The sequence below is a fragment of the Danaus plexippus genome, assembly GCF_018135715.1.
Source record: "Danaus plexippus chromosome 16 unlocalized genomic scaffold, MEX_DaPlex mxdp_31, whole genome shotgun sequence".
NCBI lineage: Eukaryota > Metazoa > Arthropoda > Insecta > Lepidoptera > Nymphalidae > Danaus > Danaus plexippus.
The window spans coordinates 2081676-2100692 of NW_026869852.1; the positions used below are offsets into that span (position 1 = coordinate 2081676).

The 19017-nt window shown below is 36.0% G+C and overlaps 2 protein-coding genes across 2 annotated transcripts; one reads left to right on the forward strand and one right to left on the reverse strand.

The window, feature by feature from the left end:
* The first annotated feature begins 401 nt into the window (after nt 1-401).
* LOC116772173 (uncharacterized) lies at nt 402-7367 on the forward strand. The gene is made up of 9 exons (XM_032664257.2): nt 402-601; nt 672-954; nt 1742-1967; nt 3261-3406; nt 3712-3788; nt 3858-3958; nt 4401-4568; nt 4798-4908; nt 5298-7367. Exons 1-9 carry the CDS (start codon nt 539-541, stop codon nt 5812-5814), a joined length of 1692 nt encoding a protein of 563 aa, XP_032520148.2. The 5' UTR covers nt 402-538; the 3' UTR covers nt 5815-7367.
* LOC116772172 (WD repeat-containing protein CG11141) lies at nt 6629-18903 on the reverse strand. The gene is made up of 9 exons (XM_032664256.2): nt 18268-18903; nt 17228-17391; nt 16642-16765; nt 16186-16349; nt 15691-15826; nt 15184-15383; nt 14900-14997; nt 10154-10640; nt 6629-10085 (listed from the first exon to the last, which is right to left on the reverse strand). Exons 1-9 carry the CDS (start codon nt 18490-18492, stop codon nt 9677-9679), a joined length of 2007 nt encoding a protein of 668 aa, XP_032520147.2. The 5' UTR covers nt 18493-18903; the 3' UTR covers nt 6629-9676.
* Nucleotides 18904-19017: the final 114 nt, after the last annotated feature.

The following is a 19017-nucleotide window of genomic DNA, read 5'->3' on the forward strand; positions in this document are numbered from 1 at the left end:
ATTATTTCAACTGATTTCATGTGTATAATGAGATAAATTGCTAAAATAGTAAAAGTATAATATAATTTAGTAAAGAATATATTTTTTCCAAATATTATTACCACTACAATTTCATTTCATATAAAAATGTGACAACTGTTTACATCGGTTTTTTAAAGAAAACAACAAAAATAAACTCCTTGCTAGGAGAATTTGCTTTTAATTAAACCATTTTGTATTTTATCTATATCTCTAAAATTATAAGTTTAATAATTGAATTGACAAAATATATTAATATATTTTTTTAAATAATTATATTCCTTTTAATATTATTTAGATTTAAGTCGCATCCCAAAAAAAAAACGGTAGAATTATCGATTTGTCATACTACTATAAACAATTGTAGGTTGTAACTTTTACTATCTGTGAAAATATTGTAAACACTAAACATTAAACAATTTGTTTGAATACATGTGTACCTCGTGCGGAGAGAGGATTTTATTTGATTATAATTTTAGCTTTAATATGTTCTGAAATTAACTAATTACAATTTGCCAAAATGTCTGGTTACCTTGAAGTGAAATATCCGTTTAGATCGAACCTTGGTTTGAATCCTTTCAAGGTGAGTAGAAAATAATCAACGAAAGTTAGTTGAAACAATAATATTGATGATTGATTACCGTTTGTGGCAGTCTTGGAAGAGACAATGGTGTATATTGCGGCCTAGTCCCACGACTGTGGGAGGTTCTCTGGCCGTGTACTGCAGTGAGGCTGGGGCTGCGGCGGGCACCGTCGAGTTGCGATCAGGTTGCACTGTGAAACGTGCCAAGTCTCGCACAAGGCCCCACGCTTTCGCTGTGTTTTCCGTCGGAGAACCCTGCAAGCCTCGCATCCTGTTGGCAGCACAGACTCTCCAGGAAGCCCAACAGTGGATGGACAAAATTCGTGACTTACTGAATGGCGAGAAACTATTAGGTGATTACTACCTTCATTTTTATTTTATAAATTTATTGTGTCAAGATTAATTTACTGATTTTTTGTAATTTATACAAAGTCACTTTCCTCCTATTTTTCTTTTATAATGTTACATATATACAGATAATAATTTTTTTGAGGAATTTCATTCACATCTATTTTAAAAATTGGGATCTCAATATTTGAGGAAACTTGTCGTAATTTTATATGGGAGTGAATCTCAATGCCATTATGCGTAATCATCATTTGGAATGTATTCCAACTTGTAGCTCACAATAGAAATTTAAATATAATTATAATCAGTTTTAAATATAATATATTGAGTATGATTCAATGCTAATATGGAGACGGTCATAAATCATAGCAAAGTGCGTCATTCAGTTGTGTTATGGCTCACAACGGTGACATACATTTTAAGTACTATAATAAAAATTTGGGTATTATTTTTGCCCTTACATTACAATGGAAGCAAAATATTAAAGGTAACTTCGCATCTATCAATGACTTATATAATATTACTTAAGCAGAAGGCGTTTTTGGGCTCAGATATGTAAAAAAAGTTTGTAATGTAAACTCTTTAGTGAAATTTGGTTGTAATGTGCTTTTTTGTCTCATTCAAATGGTCATAAGTATTTAAGTCATTGATGTATAATGGTTAATCAATCCATACATCCATCACATCATCATTGCATGCTGTTGTTCTGAGCAGTTTTGATACTATACACACGTGGATGGTAAGAAAAAATACCAAAATTGCTCACATCATGCTTCACCATATCATTTTCAGGCACTGAAACATTATTAAAAGATTCCTATACTGTGACAATTATACCCACGGCATTCTCTGATAAGTGCGGTATAACAAACGAGTGCCATGTGACGCTGTCCCCTAACGGTCTCCAGCTGTGCTGTCCGCCCACCGACACAGTTATACATTGGCAGAACATTACAGAAGTTCTGCATACAAGAGAAACCGGGGACAAGAATAGAATTTGTACCCTTAATATTCATAGGTTTGTTGAGTTTGTATACTAGCTTGGTTTCGGTAAGTATCTGTTTTGGTATGGACGGAATATAATATGCTAGTATAAAATTTAAAAAAAAAACATATGTATGTATTTTATTCGCACGCACATAGTGATCACAATAATGGAGAAAAAATGCTATGTTGTAAATGAATACAATATCTGATCAAATCTCTTACATGTATAAAATGTTTTAAAAAAATATATTAATATCAATTTTTATAAAAAATCATAGTGTTTTATATAATATGAGGTTTTACTATTTCATTTTAATTTTGTTTATGGCAATAATTTTTTTTTTTGTTATGTTACAATAATCTATCATATAAAACGCTCTCTTCATATACATAACTTGCTGATATCATTTACTTAGGTTTATACCTCAGGTATTTTATTATAGTTTATATAAATAAATAGTTATTAAGGGAACTGGCTAGAAACAAAGAACTTTTATTTTTGTTTGTTATGTTGGTAGCGACAAACACGTCTCAAAGCAGTGTATGGGAGTCATTATTCATGTATTTTCCCACAACACCATATCCAATATAAATCACCAATTATCTACTCATTGTCCATCGCTTAATGCGCCCGCATTCACTCGCTTTCCAGATTTATCATTGGCATTGGGGATCGTTTCGTAACAATGGTTGAATGGTCTATTATAAATATTATATCTAATACAAATATTAGTTATTCTCTTTCACACCTTTTGTTTAGTAAAAATAACTTATGAAGCGTCCTGGCTGTTTTTTTTTTAATTAGAAAAGAAGTCACCCTTAGTGCTATTTCACATTAGATAAATAGTACCCTCGCACTAGATTGTTTAAAAGCACTTTTAATTAAAATCTGATCATTTTACTTAAAATACAACAGGAAGTACATTTTCTAGGATTTGTATTTAAATATATAATCAAAGAATTTGGTGCCAAGCTTGATTATTTAGTATCGCCCTCCTATATACAATATATTCTAATAAAACAAAGTAAATAACTTCTTTAGATTGTCCAATGATTTTTAAATACAAAAATGTTGGAGTCAGTTATCTGGATCAGTATCTTTACAAGTTACAGCGTCCAACTGAATGCAGACAGTTGAGTGTTTTCCATTCATATGTCGCTCACGATCGACGTAGTTTTATGAATGAAAAATTGGAAGAGTTCAGTAAATTCTGTGATGATGCTAATGATGTAAATATTAAAAATAATAGTGGTCGAGGAGTAAAACATATATAATGTGTACAATAAAAGCTGTATTCACTATCCAATGCTGTCAACATTCCAGCGAGTCTCAAGGCGGCGGTTGTGTGCGCATGCGCGGCGCCGCGGCCGGTGAGTTGGCGGGCGCGGTCCGCGGGGCGCTGAGGGATCGCGCGCGAGCGAGACTCAGTCGCAGCCAGCCAGAGCTCACTTCAGCGTGTCTTAACGCCGGTGATATATCTATATTGGACTAACTCACCCAAGTTCTCTATAATATTGAAGCATTTCTTGATTTAAAATTCAATTAATAATTGAAAATATATCTACTCGAGCAGGAAATGAACCCGGAATCCCCTGAATATTGCGTTCCAACTTCTTGCCTCTTTAAACTATTGTGTCATGACTCGAATTGGTGAATTACGAGTGTGTATATTGAACCGCCAAAGCGGGACTGAAATGATATTTATATGGTTTTCTTTCGAAAACATGAATCATTCTCTAAAAACTTTGCAATAATGTCTATAATATTTTTGCAGCGGATATTCGTCGCAGCAGTTGGTACAGTGGGCCGTCGGAAATATCACTGGACGACACTGACCTCATAATGTCCAAGGTACGTTTTGGTCGTTTAGTGGTGGTTTCCTCAGATCACAGATGATGATCACATATTTTGTATTACCAGGAGGCTCAGCACATTCCTTCAAGTCAACTGTCTCGTTGTAGTGGAGCTGGCGACCTCGCCTCCCGCGCTCGGAGGCTCCTCAGGACCTCGGCCGATGACAGGTGAGGCCGCATGACCGATATATGTACATTGATACCCAACCGTCTGTTTGAGAGTTGTTTAGAAGGTCAAATATTGAATATAAAATCTGTTAGGTTTAAATTATCCCTACTAATATTATAAATGCAAAAATAACTGCTTGACTGTTATGTTTTCACGCCAAAACCACTGGACCGATTTTGATGAACTGAGGTTTAAAGATAGATGGAATCCTGGAGAAGGACATAGGCTACCTTTTATACCGATCCCAAAACTATACGGGTGGAACCCCGAAGTGCAGTTCGGATTCAGTGACCATAGTGGCAGGGAACAACTCTGATGTCCACGCGGACGAAGTCGCGGGCAAAAGCTAGTCATAAATAACCAATTCCATGTAATTTTTTTGTTCTCGTTTTCAACCATTACCATTGCAACGCTCCTGATGTGTTACACGTTGGGTTTCAGCGTGAGTTCCCGGTCCTTGGCGTCTCTCGCGTCGCTGGTGTCGTCGTCATCGGGCGTGTACGAGGAGATAGCGGAGGAGGAGCATACGTACGAGGCGATAGGACTGTACGGAACCGCGCGCCGACCGAAGCGACATCCGCCGCCACTACCGCCTCGCCAACCATACTGGTTAACAGCATATTCATAATTATTGTATCGGAACTCATACTGTACTGTTTTTTTTGTAGTTACGTCTCCTACTTTATAAACCCAGTTACAAACCTAGGCAATGCAGCTATAACTATGTCTTTATATATATATATATATATAACCTTCTGGATATTTTCTATTATAATTTCAATTCCTAATATTAGAGAGTTTCGTTGCATCCTATTAATCGTTCTGTCTTCGTTCTCAGTACTCTGAACCGCGGTCAGTCGTGGCGCGAGGCGGAGAAGGTGACCAGACACTCCTCACTCGGCTCACTCACACACAAACAGAGACACCATAAGACATTCAGTGTCTTCAGGTGCGTTCCACTTCAATATCAAATAAATATTCTTAAATTATTGACAATAATAAATAAAATATCCTAAATTTCACCCTCTTCTTATAACATGGGCTATCTGACATTGAAAGTCATGTTTCAGATTAGAGCTTCAACCAACAGACCTACAAACATAAGTCATTAAAAAACCATATGTATATTTTGATATATATACGACACAGGCCTCCCCTCTCCGTGATGCTGTGATACCCAATAGGGCTTACAGCTACAGTCAAGTCTAAACTAAAAAAAGACAGGCATCCATATGTATCTAGTTATAAACAATTATTTGAATATAATAGACAAAGAGGAAAGTTGTGATCAATATAACGATGTAACATGTAATAAAATTACACTAACAAATATTACAGAAAAAGACTGAAGAGCGACTCCCGTATAGCGACATCACCGAAATCAGAGACCAAAGACAAAGACGTGGAGACGAAGAAGAAAAAGTTCGACTTCACGCCCACAAGAGACATATTCAAGAGCTTTAAAGTGAACCGCAAGATGAAGAACCTGAAGATAACGTCCGGCCTGGCCAAGGGAGAGACCAAGAGCTGCGAGTTCCTGGACGAGGCGCAGCACGTGACGAGCAACAGGTGCTCCAAGTCTGTGGAGTGTTTGGAAGACACCTACGAGTTCCTCGACGACTACCACGGAAACCTGTCCCTGGGTGACGCCGACGAGGCGCTGGCTCTGCCGCAAGAGATCGTCGAGTTGATACTGCGCGGCCCGGACCTGAAAGTTAGATTAAAAGACACTCAGTGCGAGAGCGACTACGTCCCCATGTCGCCCATAGTGCCCATACTGCCCATGGTGCCCATGGTGCCGCCGCCACTAGAACATCACTACATGGTGATGTCGCCCCGCACTAATATAGCTTGAACCAACCCACTCCGACATACTGAAGACGCTCTTGATGCTAGTTCTCGTTGAACAAAGACACTGCACTCAATGCACGTGCAACTTTTATATCAAACAAAATAAGTAACAAGAAGCGAGTGTGCGTTTCGATGGTTCGCTGTATGACCACCAATATATATTAAGGACAATGTACTCAATGTATACATCAAGGCGGGGAATGTCGTCTTCATATAGTATATTCTGCTGTCTGCTTAGCTTTTGTCTCCAGCGAAGAGTTGGATAGGAAATGACTTACTGTAACAAGTCAATCTATCTAGGTTTTAAAAACAACAAAGAAATCTGCCACAAACATTAGAATTAATTCACTGCGGTGACCTAAACCATTTCCTTTGACATTACAGGGAGGCGAGAGTGCTTTAGAAATAACACACAACAAAACACACGAACATGGTCGGTTTAATTCTATAATAGTTGTATTTTTATATGAAATTATTGACTGAGTTACTTTGATGCGACTGTGGTTTAGCAAATGACATGGGCTGCGCTTATGGTTCAATAACCAGCCCTCGACGTATTAATGGAAGGAAATTTAGCATTTCTTATCTCAAACATATAAAAATATTAGTTAGCTGTTTTTGATCTGCTTTCAGTTTGTCTTGCATTGCCTTTTCCGAGGCCGATACTGTACTTAGTAAGGTTTTTAAATCATTACATTGTCAAAGTTACAACAGAAGTACAATGCCAGTTGTGTTAACATTCAAAATTTTGTGATTGATATAAAAAGAGAGTTATATTAGGATTATTTATCAGATGAAGCTCGTTTTAAAGCAATCGATTTATTTCCGTTGTCTTTTGAGTATTCCTTGAACGAATTTAACGAATCCTGAGGCGGCTGTTGTCGGATGTAGAGGAGTTTGTTTGCGCTGACGTGTTGTGATATTCTTATTAGGAAATTGTTACGAGCTTCGCGGCTTTTGTTGATGTTCACGTGTTTGATGTTGGCTGAATATTTGGAGGTATTGATGTTTTATTTGGGTTCGTGGGGAGGATAGCTAAATTGTAGCCACTTTTGTAGTTCTTTAGGATGATCGCTGTCCGCGGTAACTGAGTAGCTCTTAAGTACTTAAATGATAGTGTTTATGGATTTAGATTGAAAAGATCTCTTTAGTTTTTTTTCTTTAAATATTTATTGTAGTCAATAATAATAGTTCGATATCGGATCGCCCTTGTTTAGATCCGTCGGGGTTAGGATGCTTCGCCGCCACTATTTTCGTGTACGCTTTCACCAGGCTATGATTATTTTCCGTCGCAATATTTACAGTTGCGACACACAGTCCGCAAGATTTACAAGTTTAAATAAATATTCTCATTGCCGGCTTACTGTTTTTTTTACAGTATAGATAAGCATTTAGATTATATCAGAATCTCAATTGAAACGTCCAGTTTATATGAATTTTTGCATTGAACGATGATCGAGTCGAGTCGTGTGACCGATGTGAGTTGACGGACCAAATATATATTAGCTATGTATGTTATTCAACAGGACATCGAGTTAAATAAAGTTTGTATGTGGATACATTGTTTTATTAAGCACGCGTTTCGTCCCGATGTTACAAATTTTTGTTCGACAATTATTTCGATTCAAAAATGACGCACGATGTTATGCCTCCTCTACGCTACTCGCGGAGCTCCTCGGCGAAGTACTCGAGATACTTTGGCAACAGTCTGAAGTGCGACACTACACACGTTCAACTTTGCGATGAGCTCATTCGCTATAAGGCGCAGACACTCGTGCAACTTCGGACCCTTTGACTAGGTACAAAAAACCGACAACAAATTTAAGTCACCAGAGGCGAAGTAAAGTTTGACGAGGTAAGCCGAAGTGCATCTCTACACTATCCTTTTCGTCTAACTTCGTTCAACTCCGCGAGTAGTGTAGAGGAGGCATTAGCGTTTCACTTGTAAGTTTTACAATATATGTACGTGACTGGTGTTATCCAAACTTCCCACATCGCATATCCTCGCAAAGTCCATAGATCATTTTATTTCATCTTCGTAGTATCCCAGCACTTCCGTAACTCGTTTATATTTGGTTCCATGACAATGCGTCACCATTTCATTTATTCTGTTCGTTCCGCTGATTATGCTATGTGACTATTGCCGTCGCTCTGTTTTTTACTCAAGATGTAATAAAATCGATCAGAGTCAAAAATCTTTCCACTGCTTATACTCGTCATAAGAATTTACTCGCTGCTACAGTTATAAGCATACCTTTATTTCTACTTTAATCTTAGGCCAACATTTCAGTCAGGTCTATCTATTCTCCAGTATCAGCTGGGACAAGTTGAATTGGCTGAAAGCAATGGTGAGCTTAATATCCGTTACGTCAAGAATGACACCGAAAGATGCTTCATATCATAGTGACATAGACAATTCTTCTCTCCCATATAAAGCACAAGTTTATAAAGACTATCACCGGACCATAACTTACACCCTACTTTATATACATTTAATTAATTTAATAGCTTCTATAGAAAGTAAAGTTGACAAAACTTGACCATAGATTCATAATGTAGGTACATCATCCACTTCATTCGTCATAAAAAAATATGTATTTAAAAGCAAAGCAAACGTATACATCTCATTGTCAGTAATATTTCAGCTAAAATAAATCATAAAATTCATAATACAGATAAATCTAAAATAAATAACAATAAAATCAATTGTTCTCATAAGCTTATCATAGATATGTTTGATACAAAAAAGTCAGAACTTAACATTAACTTATACAATAACACAAAATAAGTGTCAGAGTGACTGGAAATATGACGAATGTGTTTTGATGCTTATATTGCATCAATTAATCAAAATCTTTTAAATTTACTTATATGAGGATTTGTTGACAGATGCTGCAAAAATGACATGTGACAGACGTAGTGTAATGACATGAATGACACCAGTTTCAGGAATGTCCATACATTGTTTTAAAGCTGAATAAATTAAGTCTTGTAAACACTTCTTCGACAAAGAAATATACAATAATAAAATACTTAACTGGCCTTACATACAAAAATAATATCACAAAATCATAATGGCTATACTGCTACATATATCGAGAAGCATCTCGTAATACAGCTCAATATCTCATATTTTGAAAACATACTTTAAAAAAGTCGCTGATTTTATAAATATTTAATACTAATATATTATTAGAGATTTTATTTCTCAAAACAGTATCCTTAATCCGTCTTCAAGTTACATACGTAGCGTTTCTCTTCATTCAAGAACCGACTTCAATATCAATGAATACTGTTAACGCTCCGTGTGTAGTTAGATTATGCGAACTCATAGTAAACAAAAGTATATGAACCTCCTCTACCTTTAAAATTTCACTACACACTTAATAAGATGTTTTTTGGTACGTGTATATACATTATTATTTTTTTCTATATTATTTTATTTGTCTGTATTATCGGAGGAACTTCTTTATAACTGTGTTTTCAGATTAATTTAAGGCTTATAAAATTATGCTAGTTTAATATCGTTCGTTTTCAACGCAACACCTCTAAGGGTCTCTAATACTTACTAATAAAAATATTACTGTTACTATGACGCATTTTTTCATATAGTTTTTTATGAATTTTATCATACTTCCTTGAAACGTCAAGCATTTGTACTGTCGTGTAGCGTCACTGCAAATCTATCTATAAGTAACATGTGATGCTTATATGAAGAGTGTTGCCACTTTAATGTTTTATAAAAAGGTGAAAGAGCTTTTCACTGCGGTTGTGATAGGTTACGTTTCAAAAAAAAATTGATTATATAATAGTGAGTGTCTCCAGTGCGTGTGAAGCGCCTCTTAAGCGAATATCTTTTTTAAATATCATATAACCTCCCACTCGCTGTCCAGGTTCTCGTCCGGTGACAGTATGCTGGTGTGTTCTTTGCCTCCGTTCTTAATATCCAGCTGCAGCTCGATGTTCTCTAAGTTCCAGGTGTTCGGTAGCTTCAGGACCCTGGGCACCAGGTCCCCGGGATCCACCTTCTTCGGTGTGGAGTTCTCGTGATGCGTCATATTCTTCACGACCGTGTTTCTCTTCAGGTCGACGGGTTTCGTATCTTCTGTGTAGACTGTTTTATCAACGTCATATTTTATTTGTTCCTGCACCGTGTCCTCCGCGGGTGTAACACTCTTGATGCTCAGCGACTCCAGGTTGAGCATCTTGGCGAGGATCTTCTCTTTCTCCTCTATCTGCTGTTCCAGTAGTTCGTCGTTCTGTGTCGACAAGTCTCTGAAAGTAAAAGATATCGTTATTTCTTATGCAGCGTTGATCCTGCCCGGTACGCATGGTCCACTCACCCGTACACGCTGTCCTCCATGTCACACGAGCTGATGCCGAGGTCCACCCCCTCCCCGCCGGAGTCCTCTTGGCGGGCGGAAGTGTTCCTCCTCGCGACGTCCGCTCCCGTGTCCCTCCTCCTGGTTCGGCGACTGCTGTGTATGAGTGTCTCGTCGTACTTGCGGTCCATGATGCTGTTGTAGATCTTCAGCTTCCTCTGGAGCTCCTCGGACTTGACGCGCCTGATCTGCTCCGCCTCGCTGGACACGTCTCGGAACTCGTTGATGATGGACTCCAGCACGTTATTCGATATGTCGTCGGGGAGATGTTTGATGGGCGGCAGCTCGAGGCACTCCTCGGCGTCCGCTACTTGAGGTACCGTCTCGTTCCTGGTGAACATGGCTATCGGTTGTTCGAGGACGCTCATGTTCGCCAGCTCCTTGACCGTGCTCACGGCCTGCTGCAGCGACGACGACAACGACTTGGACATCACACTCGCCACCTCCTCTGTTGACGACACCACACGTTACTACAGCGTGTACAGCATTTCAATATTAATTACTCATTAATTTACTACATCCAAGTAATATTAGTTTATAACTGAGCACTTTTTGGTAGAAGACAAAAAATCTTATATAATCGATTTATTTTCTGCACTCTCATTTTAATTACGACTTTGTCTGGTCACGTGACGTATGTAATAAATATACGATCATAACTCATAGATGGCGCTACTATAACTGATAATAGAAAAAATCTGTTTGGCTCTAAACGTAATTTTAACCTTTGCATGTCTAAATATTAATTTAATATGAATTGAAGCGACATCCTCAGAGCCATTAGTGAAGAACAAAAAAATAAATACAATTTATAAACAAGTGACAGGTGATGGATAAGAAAATAAAAAACTCAAAATAATAAAAAATACATGTATATATTAAAAAAAATAAAAATACAATGGCCATGATGACATCGGTTCAAAATATAAATCCATGTAAATGAAGCTAATAATAAAGGAAATACAATAATAACGTAGAAGTTATAAGGTTTATATATACAATAATATTATTTCAGTCCGGATGCCATCGTCACATCTCTAATGTCAGCAGACTAGAACTATTTAATTCATGATAATTGACTCTTTCTATATATAAAATCCTTAAAAATATTTTCTTACTTTTCAAATGGAATGTATGTTTGAGTAATAATAAAGATATTAACTACATCAACAATATACTGGAATATTTGATTACTCTACAACATTAATTGTATATAAGTATTAATACTTGATTTTTTTTCATGTCAAATAATTATTCCATAGTCATATCACTTGCATATTAAATTTTCCTATTGATTATCCTTGATATTTAAGCAGAACCAATAATATGTAAATATATGTAAAATGTTCTATAAACACTGTTATTGTAACGTATTTGTATACATTTTCACAATTTAAGAAACCACGAAAACTAGACTATATGTATAAGAATGCTGCGTTATAATACTTCTTCGTTAACACAACCTCATGTCTCAGTATAAAAGACATTTATTAAAGTAATTTTTCGCGTTAATTCCACTGGCAACACTGTTTTTGTCACGTGAACTTTGTTATGGCTTTTAATAAAAATGTATGAGTTTTGTTTCTATCAAACCCAGTTCTCTTGTGACAGCTACATATTCATTCTGACCTCACATACGGTTCCTCGCTAACAGGACTGCATTTAGTCAACTGTGTCACTGTTGTGTTTGCTAAATTACATTTTATTTACGTCAGTTAGATCGTGAATATGCCACGAAAGTGTTTGAACAGCCCGGACTATTAATGTTTTTGTATGGAGATTTAACTTTTACATCTCAGCGTCGAAATTTCACATCACTACTTGAACAGCGCTATTCAAACTATTTTGGTTCCCTGTGAGGAATCAAGACAAGGTGAGAGTGTAAATAGTCGCTCACGGCTCGCCTCGCGTCTTGTCTCGCGCCTCGCAGCGCTGACGTCCGGAGGTGCGAGCTGTGATACGAGACGACGCACAAGACGAGCTACGAAGCGCGAGTGTAAATGTAGTATTAAAGCTTTGGGGTGTAATTTGTCCTTGAAAATACATATGCTGGACTCTCATCTGGATTTCTTTCCGGCAAATTTGTGTGGTGTAGTGACGAACAAGGTGAGAGGTTCCATCAGGACATTCCTTAATGGAGAAGCGTTATCAAGGGAAATGGAGTCCAGGAATGCTAGCAGACTGTTGATGGAGACTTAAAAGGGACCTTCCAGAAGCCAAATATGCACGAAAATCATGAGTATATATTAGATATTAGGAAATAATTCTGTACGTGTGGCTGGTTTGTGTACTTTTTACGAAAACATATGTTTTGATGTCACAAGAAAAGCTGCTGTGTACATTTTTTTCATTGAAATATTATTGTTCGGTGGCTCTGCCCAGTACATACAAAATTTCATATAAATTTTCAAGTGACAAAAAAAAATTACAAATTTGTTGACCAGTGTTCTTAGCAACGAAACAAAATTAAAAACCTCAGTGAGTGGTGTTGCATGGACAGATGTCATTTAAAATGTATGTATACATTATAGTACATATATACACTGCCGGTCAAAAGTTTGAGACCACTAATAAAGAACTTTTGTTATTAGTAAATATTTTCAAAACATTGGTGATAAAAAGTAATCTGCACACCTGCATATTCTATTGTTTATAAAGATCACCTAAAAGCTTATTCTTTTGTATTTAAGATAAGGAAAAGGCAATAAACAACCATTGTTTCCAAACCTCAATGTGAGCCCAGGAAGAGTCCGATGATAATTGCCTGTCAAAAAAATTATTACCTCGTTGCAGCAACTGACAATTATTTTATTTTACTTTAACTTACAATGCGATTGTTTTAAATTCTTAAAATATTTTAGAATTTTTATTTTAACCCCATATTTTCATGGTTATCTACGAATATCTGCAGGTAATCTGATTTCGTTGTTCCTACAGTGAAGACGTCTCTAAAATGGGTAAAGTTCGCGAAATTAGTATTGAAACGCGAGCTGCCATCGTTGTTCTCCATAAAGAAGGCAAATCTGAACGTGAGATTGCATCTCAACTCAAGTTATCGAAGACTTGTGTTCATCGCAGTATTGTGCGGTACAAAGAAACTGGCAGTAATCAAGATCGTCCGCGCTCCGGAAGACCAAGAGCTACTACTTCTAGTGAAGACAAGTTTATTGTGGTAACCAGCAAGCGAAATAGACGCCTAACGGCCCCACAAATTCGTGTTGAAGTCAACAGGTCTCGGGAAAAACCTGTGTCAGTATCTACAGTGAAAAGACGGTTGCGAGACGCCAACTTGTTTGGTCGCGTTGCTGTTCGAAAACCTCTTCTAAAACCGCAGAATAAGAAAAAACGGATGCAATGGGCCCTAGCCCATCGAGACTGGACCGAAGAAGATTTCAAAAAAGTACTTTGGAGTGACGAATCTAAATTTGAAATATTCGGTTCAAAAAGAAGAATTTTCGTTCGACGTTCTGCCGAAGAAAAGATGATGCCACAGTGTGTAGTCCCGACTGTCAAGCATGGTGGCGGATCTGTTATGATCTGGGGTTGCTTCTCAGGCTATGGAACTGGAAATCTGGTGCAAATTAAAGGAATTATGAAAAAGGAGCAGTATAAAGAAATTTTGGAGAAAAATGCTATTCCCTCCGGGCTTAGGTTAATCGGCAAAGGATTTATTTTTCAACAAGACAATGATCCTAAGCATAGTTCAAAATTATGTAGGGGCTATTTAGACAATAAACAATCAGAAAAGGTGTTGAAAAATATGACATGGCCACCCCAAAGCCCCGATCTTAACCCTATAGAGCTTTTGTGGGAAGAGCTGGACCGAAACGTCCGGGAACAATGTCCTTCTTCACAGCAGGCCATGTGGAAAGCATTAGAAGAAAGCTGGAGTAATATCTCGCAAGAAACCATAATTAAATTAATTGCTCGCATGCCAAGGTTGGTTAAACAGGTCATTAAATGTAAAGGAGGCTATTTTGATGAAAAATGTGTATAAAAACACTTGTGTATTTTTTCAAACATAGTATTTTTCAAGACTTCATGTAATATAATTTTAATTTTGAATCTTGTGAGCAACATGAAAATAAAAACTATTTTTCAAAAAGTATTAAAAATATTGACTTTTATTTCTTTTTCTCCACTTTTTTATAGTGGTCTCAAACTTTTGACCGGTAGTGTATATTACATGAACATGTAGTTGTCAAGCCAATGCGTATATATTTTTAATTGTTATTCAGATATTGTCGTAAGAGTTACATGTATATAGCACCACCCGCGGGTCGCCCGGTAACAACAGCTATTTGGCACGGTTCATAGTAGCGTTTGTGTTTTATTTCACATTACTCTATAATTCAATAAGCACGTGATACGTGTAAGTACTGCCCCGTACGCCCTCGCCATAGTCGCCTTTCCTTATGTCAAGCGTTACCTGATGTTCCTCATTTCAATTTACATATCAAAATATACAAGTAAATTAAGTACACTGCACAAGTCATTCTAATAGTCTATTGCTCAGTTTTAAGTATTTCGCATGTCTATAAAATATATTGAAATAAATCACGTCGTTCTCAGAAAGTCTGTACGCTTATCTCTGTGTGTGCGCGTGGGTGAGTTTGTAGAGGAATGTCAATGTGGATTTGGATATGTGTGCGTGTATGTGTGTGTGTGTATGCCTGTGTGCGTATCATTCCCTGTTGGTAAACGGACCGTGTGCGTATCTGTCCGGGGCGTGCGCGAGTCGGACCAGCGAGCGAGGACCCTCCAGCACGAACACCTCCTCACGACTCACAGACACGGACAGTATCCTGGAGACAGGTTACACAAGTACAATACATAAGTAGAGATAGTCTTTCGATGGGAGAGATGTAAGATAGTTATATTCATGAGAGAATGAACAATGCTCTGGTAAGGTCGTTTGGGTTTGTTATATTAAGTTTATATAGCGGATAAAATTTCATTGATAAAATAAAACAATACGGAGAGAAACCGACCTTCTCAAGTCGTCGACAACGGCGACCGCGGTCAACGACCTCGGGTCCAGGATGTACAGGATGTGCTCGTTGTGGGAGACCAGGAAGTGTTCCCGGAACACGAACAGCGGACCGAAGTTATATTCCCGTTCAGCATGAGAGTGCTTCTTCTGAGACGGATTGAGCAGTTCCGCTACCGTCAGGGGATTGGATATGGCTTCCTGGAAGACAAGTTGGTATAGAATTAAATAAACCATTGGATTTAAGAATTCTTTTGATTTCTTTGAACATTTCGGTATGATCAAGAAGTGACAGCAGTTTCAATGCATAGTTATTAATTTAAGAGTAAGCTTATGTATAACAAAGATTTTATTATATACAGAGAATATACATATATAACTTTTATATATATTAATAAGAACATACATTATCACGTTTTTCAAGCAGCTATAAGCGATACCCCATACATTACATTACCATGTGTTATAAGTTATGGAGAGGAGACTATTTTGTATGAATTTGTATAACCTTGAAGAGTAGTGTCTGTTGCACGGTTCCGTCCCTGTCTGCCCTCCAAACGCGGAGCCCCCGGCGGGCACAGTAGGCCGCCGCCCCCCCGCCGCGAGCGTACGAGTGTTGCCATACCGCTCCTACACCGCACAGACTATACAACACAGGAGAGAATTAACAGAGATAGTACATTAAAACGATAAAAATATTTAAATTTTATTTTGTGTATTCTTTTTTTATGTAATTGTATACATACTTATCCTTTAATAGATAAAAAAAATGTAAAATTAAAACTCCTACATATAATAATATGTTAGACAATAAAGACAAACGGTATTTAATTCTATTGATAATAGTGCTGCATATCTCCATACTACCAACATTTGCCATACAAAAGTTTAGTCTTAAATTTTGTTTCAGCCCAAGTGATTTTAACAACAAATTCTTAATGAGCACCTATACAGGTAGTACTTGTCAGTCCCAACTTGGTTGAATACAATATACAATACATACGTCTTCCGTTCCTTCTTTCCGAGCTGTGTGACACTCCACTTGGCATCCTGTCTCTCACAGACGATGCTCCTGTACAGACTCGACACCAGCAGGGCGTTCTGATAATAACTCATCTGAACTATCTCATGCTCCTCGTTTACTATTTCCATCGACTTGCATAGATGCTGGAATGAGAAGGAAATATACAATGCATAGATACTTTTTTAAAATTGGAATTGTTTAACATAAAGAGGACATATATTTTTATATAGATAAAGAATTATTTGCCAGCATGTGACATTCAGTTTAAAAATCATTTGTTTATTGTCAGTCACATCGGAGAGTTGTTCTTAATTATCATTAATACAAACAACAGACAAAGAAAATTATATATTGTTGTTTGTTGAAAGTCCTTACTCCGTATACATACAATGTCTCAGACAAACCGTCATGAGACATGTTAAAATATAAACATACCATGTAGAAGTCAATTTCGGTCATTATAATAACACCATTCTTGTCGCCGGAGAACAATCTCATCCCATTCTTTGACCATTCAATTGCTGTTATCTTACTCTTATGTAGATCCCCTATTGTATACCTAAAATATACACACACACATACATACACACACATATATATATATATATATTTATATAATGAATTCAGACTTCCAATAACCTTATACACATGTAAGTTATTTGTTGCTTAAAAGGGCATATACATTACTGAAATAAAATTTTACAGATTAAATACATTTATTATTTTGCTTGATATAAAAAAATTGCAGTCAGTGAACAGTAATGTTGATACTTTCTTCCTGTTGTGTATACTGTCAACTATGTGGGTATGACATTTAAATGTAGACAATTCAAAATATTTAAAAAAATATATATATAAATAATTGAAAAAAATATTGGGTTTTCAATATTTAATAATATAAAATTTTTACCGTAACTTATTCATTTACACCCTCAAGAGAGTAAATTTGAGTTCTACAGAGACACCGCTGACTGTGTGTATATCCCTTTATATATAATATGTTATATACACCTTCACTAACCTCTCCACTTTAGGTTCAACCTTCGGCTTGAAATTATCCGGCAGGTTCTCAGGATGTTCCTTAGGGATCTGGAACACAGTAACTTGTCCCGCGGCATTACCTGCCCCCACCATGTAATCCACTGTGCTAACTATCTTAACATAAGTTATCGGGGTCGTTGAAGCCTGTTAAAGATTTAACATATCTATCACCATTAACATTGTCCACTTAAATAATTGAACAAATATACAGAAAATATAGGAATTAAATAAAATTGAAAAAACTATCTAATAAGAAGAAACACCAGATATAAATTTTTTTTTAGAATTAATTTTCCAAACTCCTACTATTTGTTTCACGTACCAATAAATATTTAGATAGTTTTAATCAATACTATTCATAATAATATGTTTATTGTTCTCTGTTATGTGACCTTTACATTTTAAACTTGGTTCAATGCTCCATTGACGATATCAATTTGATATTAAATTGATAACATTTATGAGGTCTTTGTGCCAATTACAATCTCCAATAACAAGAATTGTTTCGATAGAAAGTAAAAATTTGGAATTTGAATTACATATAGCTGGTATAACAGCAGTCGATGACTATTGTTTAACCTGAATCTTTAAGTTTCTAACTAATTCTACAGCAAGATAATTGAAAGTGAAGTGGAATAAAATTTACAAATTATATAGAAGAAACATTGAATTGTTAGTCCAATAACAAAAGTATAATTTTAAATAAGTTTTCAGACAATGTATAGTCATCAAATTCTTATAGAATTGTTTTCTTACAGAGATGGATATTTGTTGCATTGATTATTCATTTATATAATATAGGGGTATTTACCACTGAACTATATATATTTAGGTCATTTTATATATGAACTTTTTTCACATCTAAATTACTTCACTTTTTTTTAAAATTTAATATACATACAGTTTATACATTTTTACATTCCAAATAATAAAATTCAAGAAAACATTTTATAATGTATTTAATTCTCTAAAAGTATATCTTGTACAAGGCTATAGATTTCTACCATATGTATAATTTACCTCGCATCTTAATCGCTGTATATTTCCCTTTTTTCTATCGTACCAATAAACTAGTCCAACGTTAGTGCCGAGCGCAATATATTCACTCACGGCATCCACACAAGTCAAGCAGAGCTCATTAGAAAACAATCCGTTTTGTATCCTTGCAGGTATCAAATTCAAGATATGTGAACATGGGGTCCATTCTCTTACAAAACCCTCTTCAGCTCCACTAGTAACTTCCATATCGTCTATGCGTTACTTCTTATTGTGAAAGTGTAAAAAGAGTTAGTCAAATATAAAATCATGACTTAATATTTTCTTTTTTAAGTTTTGGTCCGCCGTACGTTTTAGAGTACAATTTCTATTATAGTAAGTGGTGGGGTGGTATTAGTAAAACAGAACTACAGCTATAAGTATTAAGTAGGTAGGTAGGTAGGAATCTACACAATCGACGATATATACATTACTTTAAGAATAACTACGCTAACTTAAATTTTTTAGATTGTTCAGTTTGACATTTTTATCCTACTAACACTTCATATCCAGATGATTAGTGTCTCGGTAGTATAAATTTTATATTATCTTAACTTAAGAAAATATTTCAAACTTCTAAATTAATTATGATTTTATTATTATTTGTTTTAAAATTAATAAATGTTAATATATTGTACAATATATTCTAAAATGTTATATCATTTAAAACACTCTAATGAAGTATTGCAAAGTGTGAAATAAATTCTTTAATGTGTATATACATATTAATTTAAA

What these genes read in the sequence shown, in the direction of transcription:
- LOC116772173 (XM_032664257.2), top strand. Translation starts at nt 539, where the DNA reads ATGTCTGGTTACCTTGAAGTGAAATATCCGTTTAGATCGAACCTTGGT. An exon ending in CCGCCTCGCCAACCATACTG is followed by an intron (nt 4,569 to 4,797) that starts GTTAACAGCATA and finishes CTTCGTTCTCAG; the next exon opens with TACTCTGAACCGCGGTCAGT. An exon ending in AAGACATTCAGTGTCTTCAG is followed by an intron (nt 4,909 to 5,297) that starts GTGCGTTCCACT and finishes CAAATATTACAG; the next exon opens with AAAAAGACTGAAGAGCGACT.
- LOC116772172 (XM_032664256.2), bottom strand. Translation starts at nt 18,492, where the DNA reads ATGGAAGTTACTAGTGGAGCTGAAGAGGGTTTTGTAAGAGAATGGACC. An exon ending in GTTGAACCTAAAGTGGAGAG is followed by an intron (nt 16,766 to 17,227) that starts GTTAGTGAAGGT and finishes TGTATATTTTAG; the next exon opens with GTATACAATAGGGGATCTAC. An exon ending in GTTGTCGACGACTTGAGAAG is followed by an intron (nt 14,998 to 15,183) that starts GTCGGTTTCTCT and finishes ACCTGTCTCCAG; the next exon opens with GATACTGTCCGTGTCTGTGA.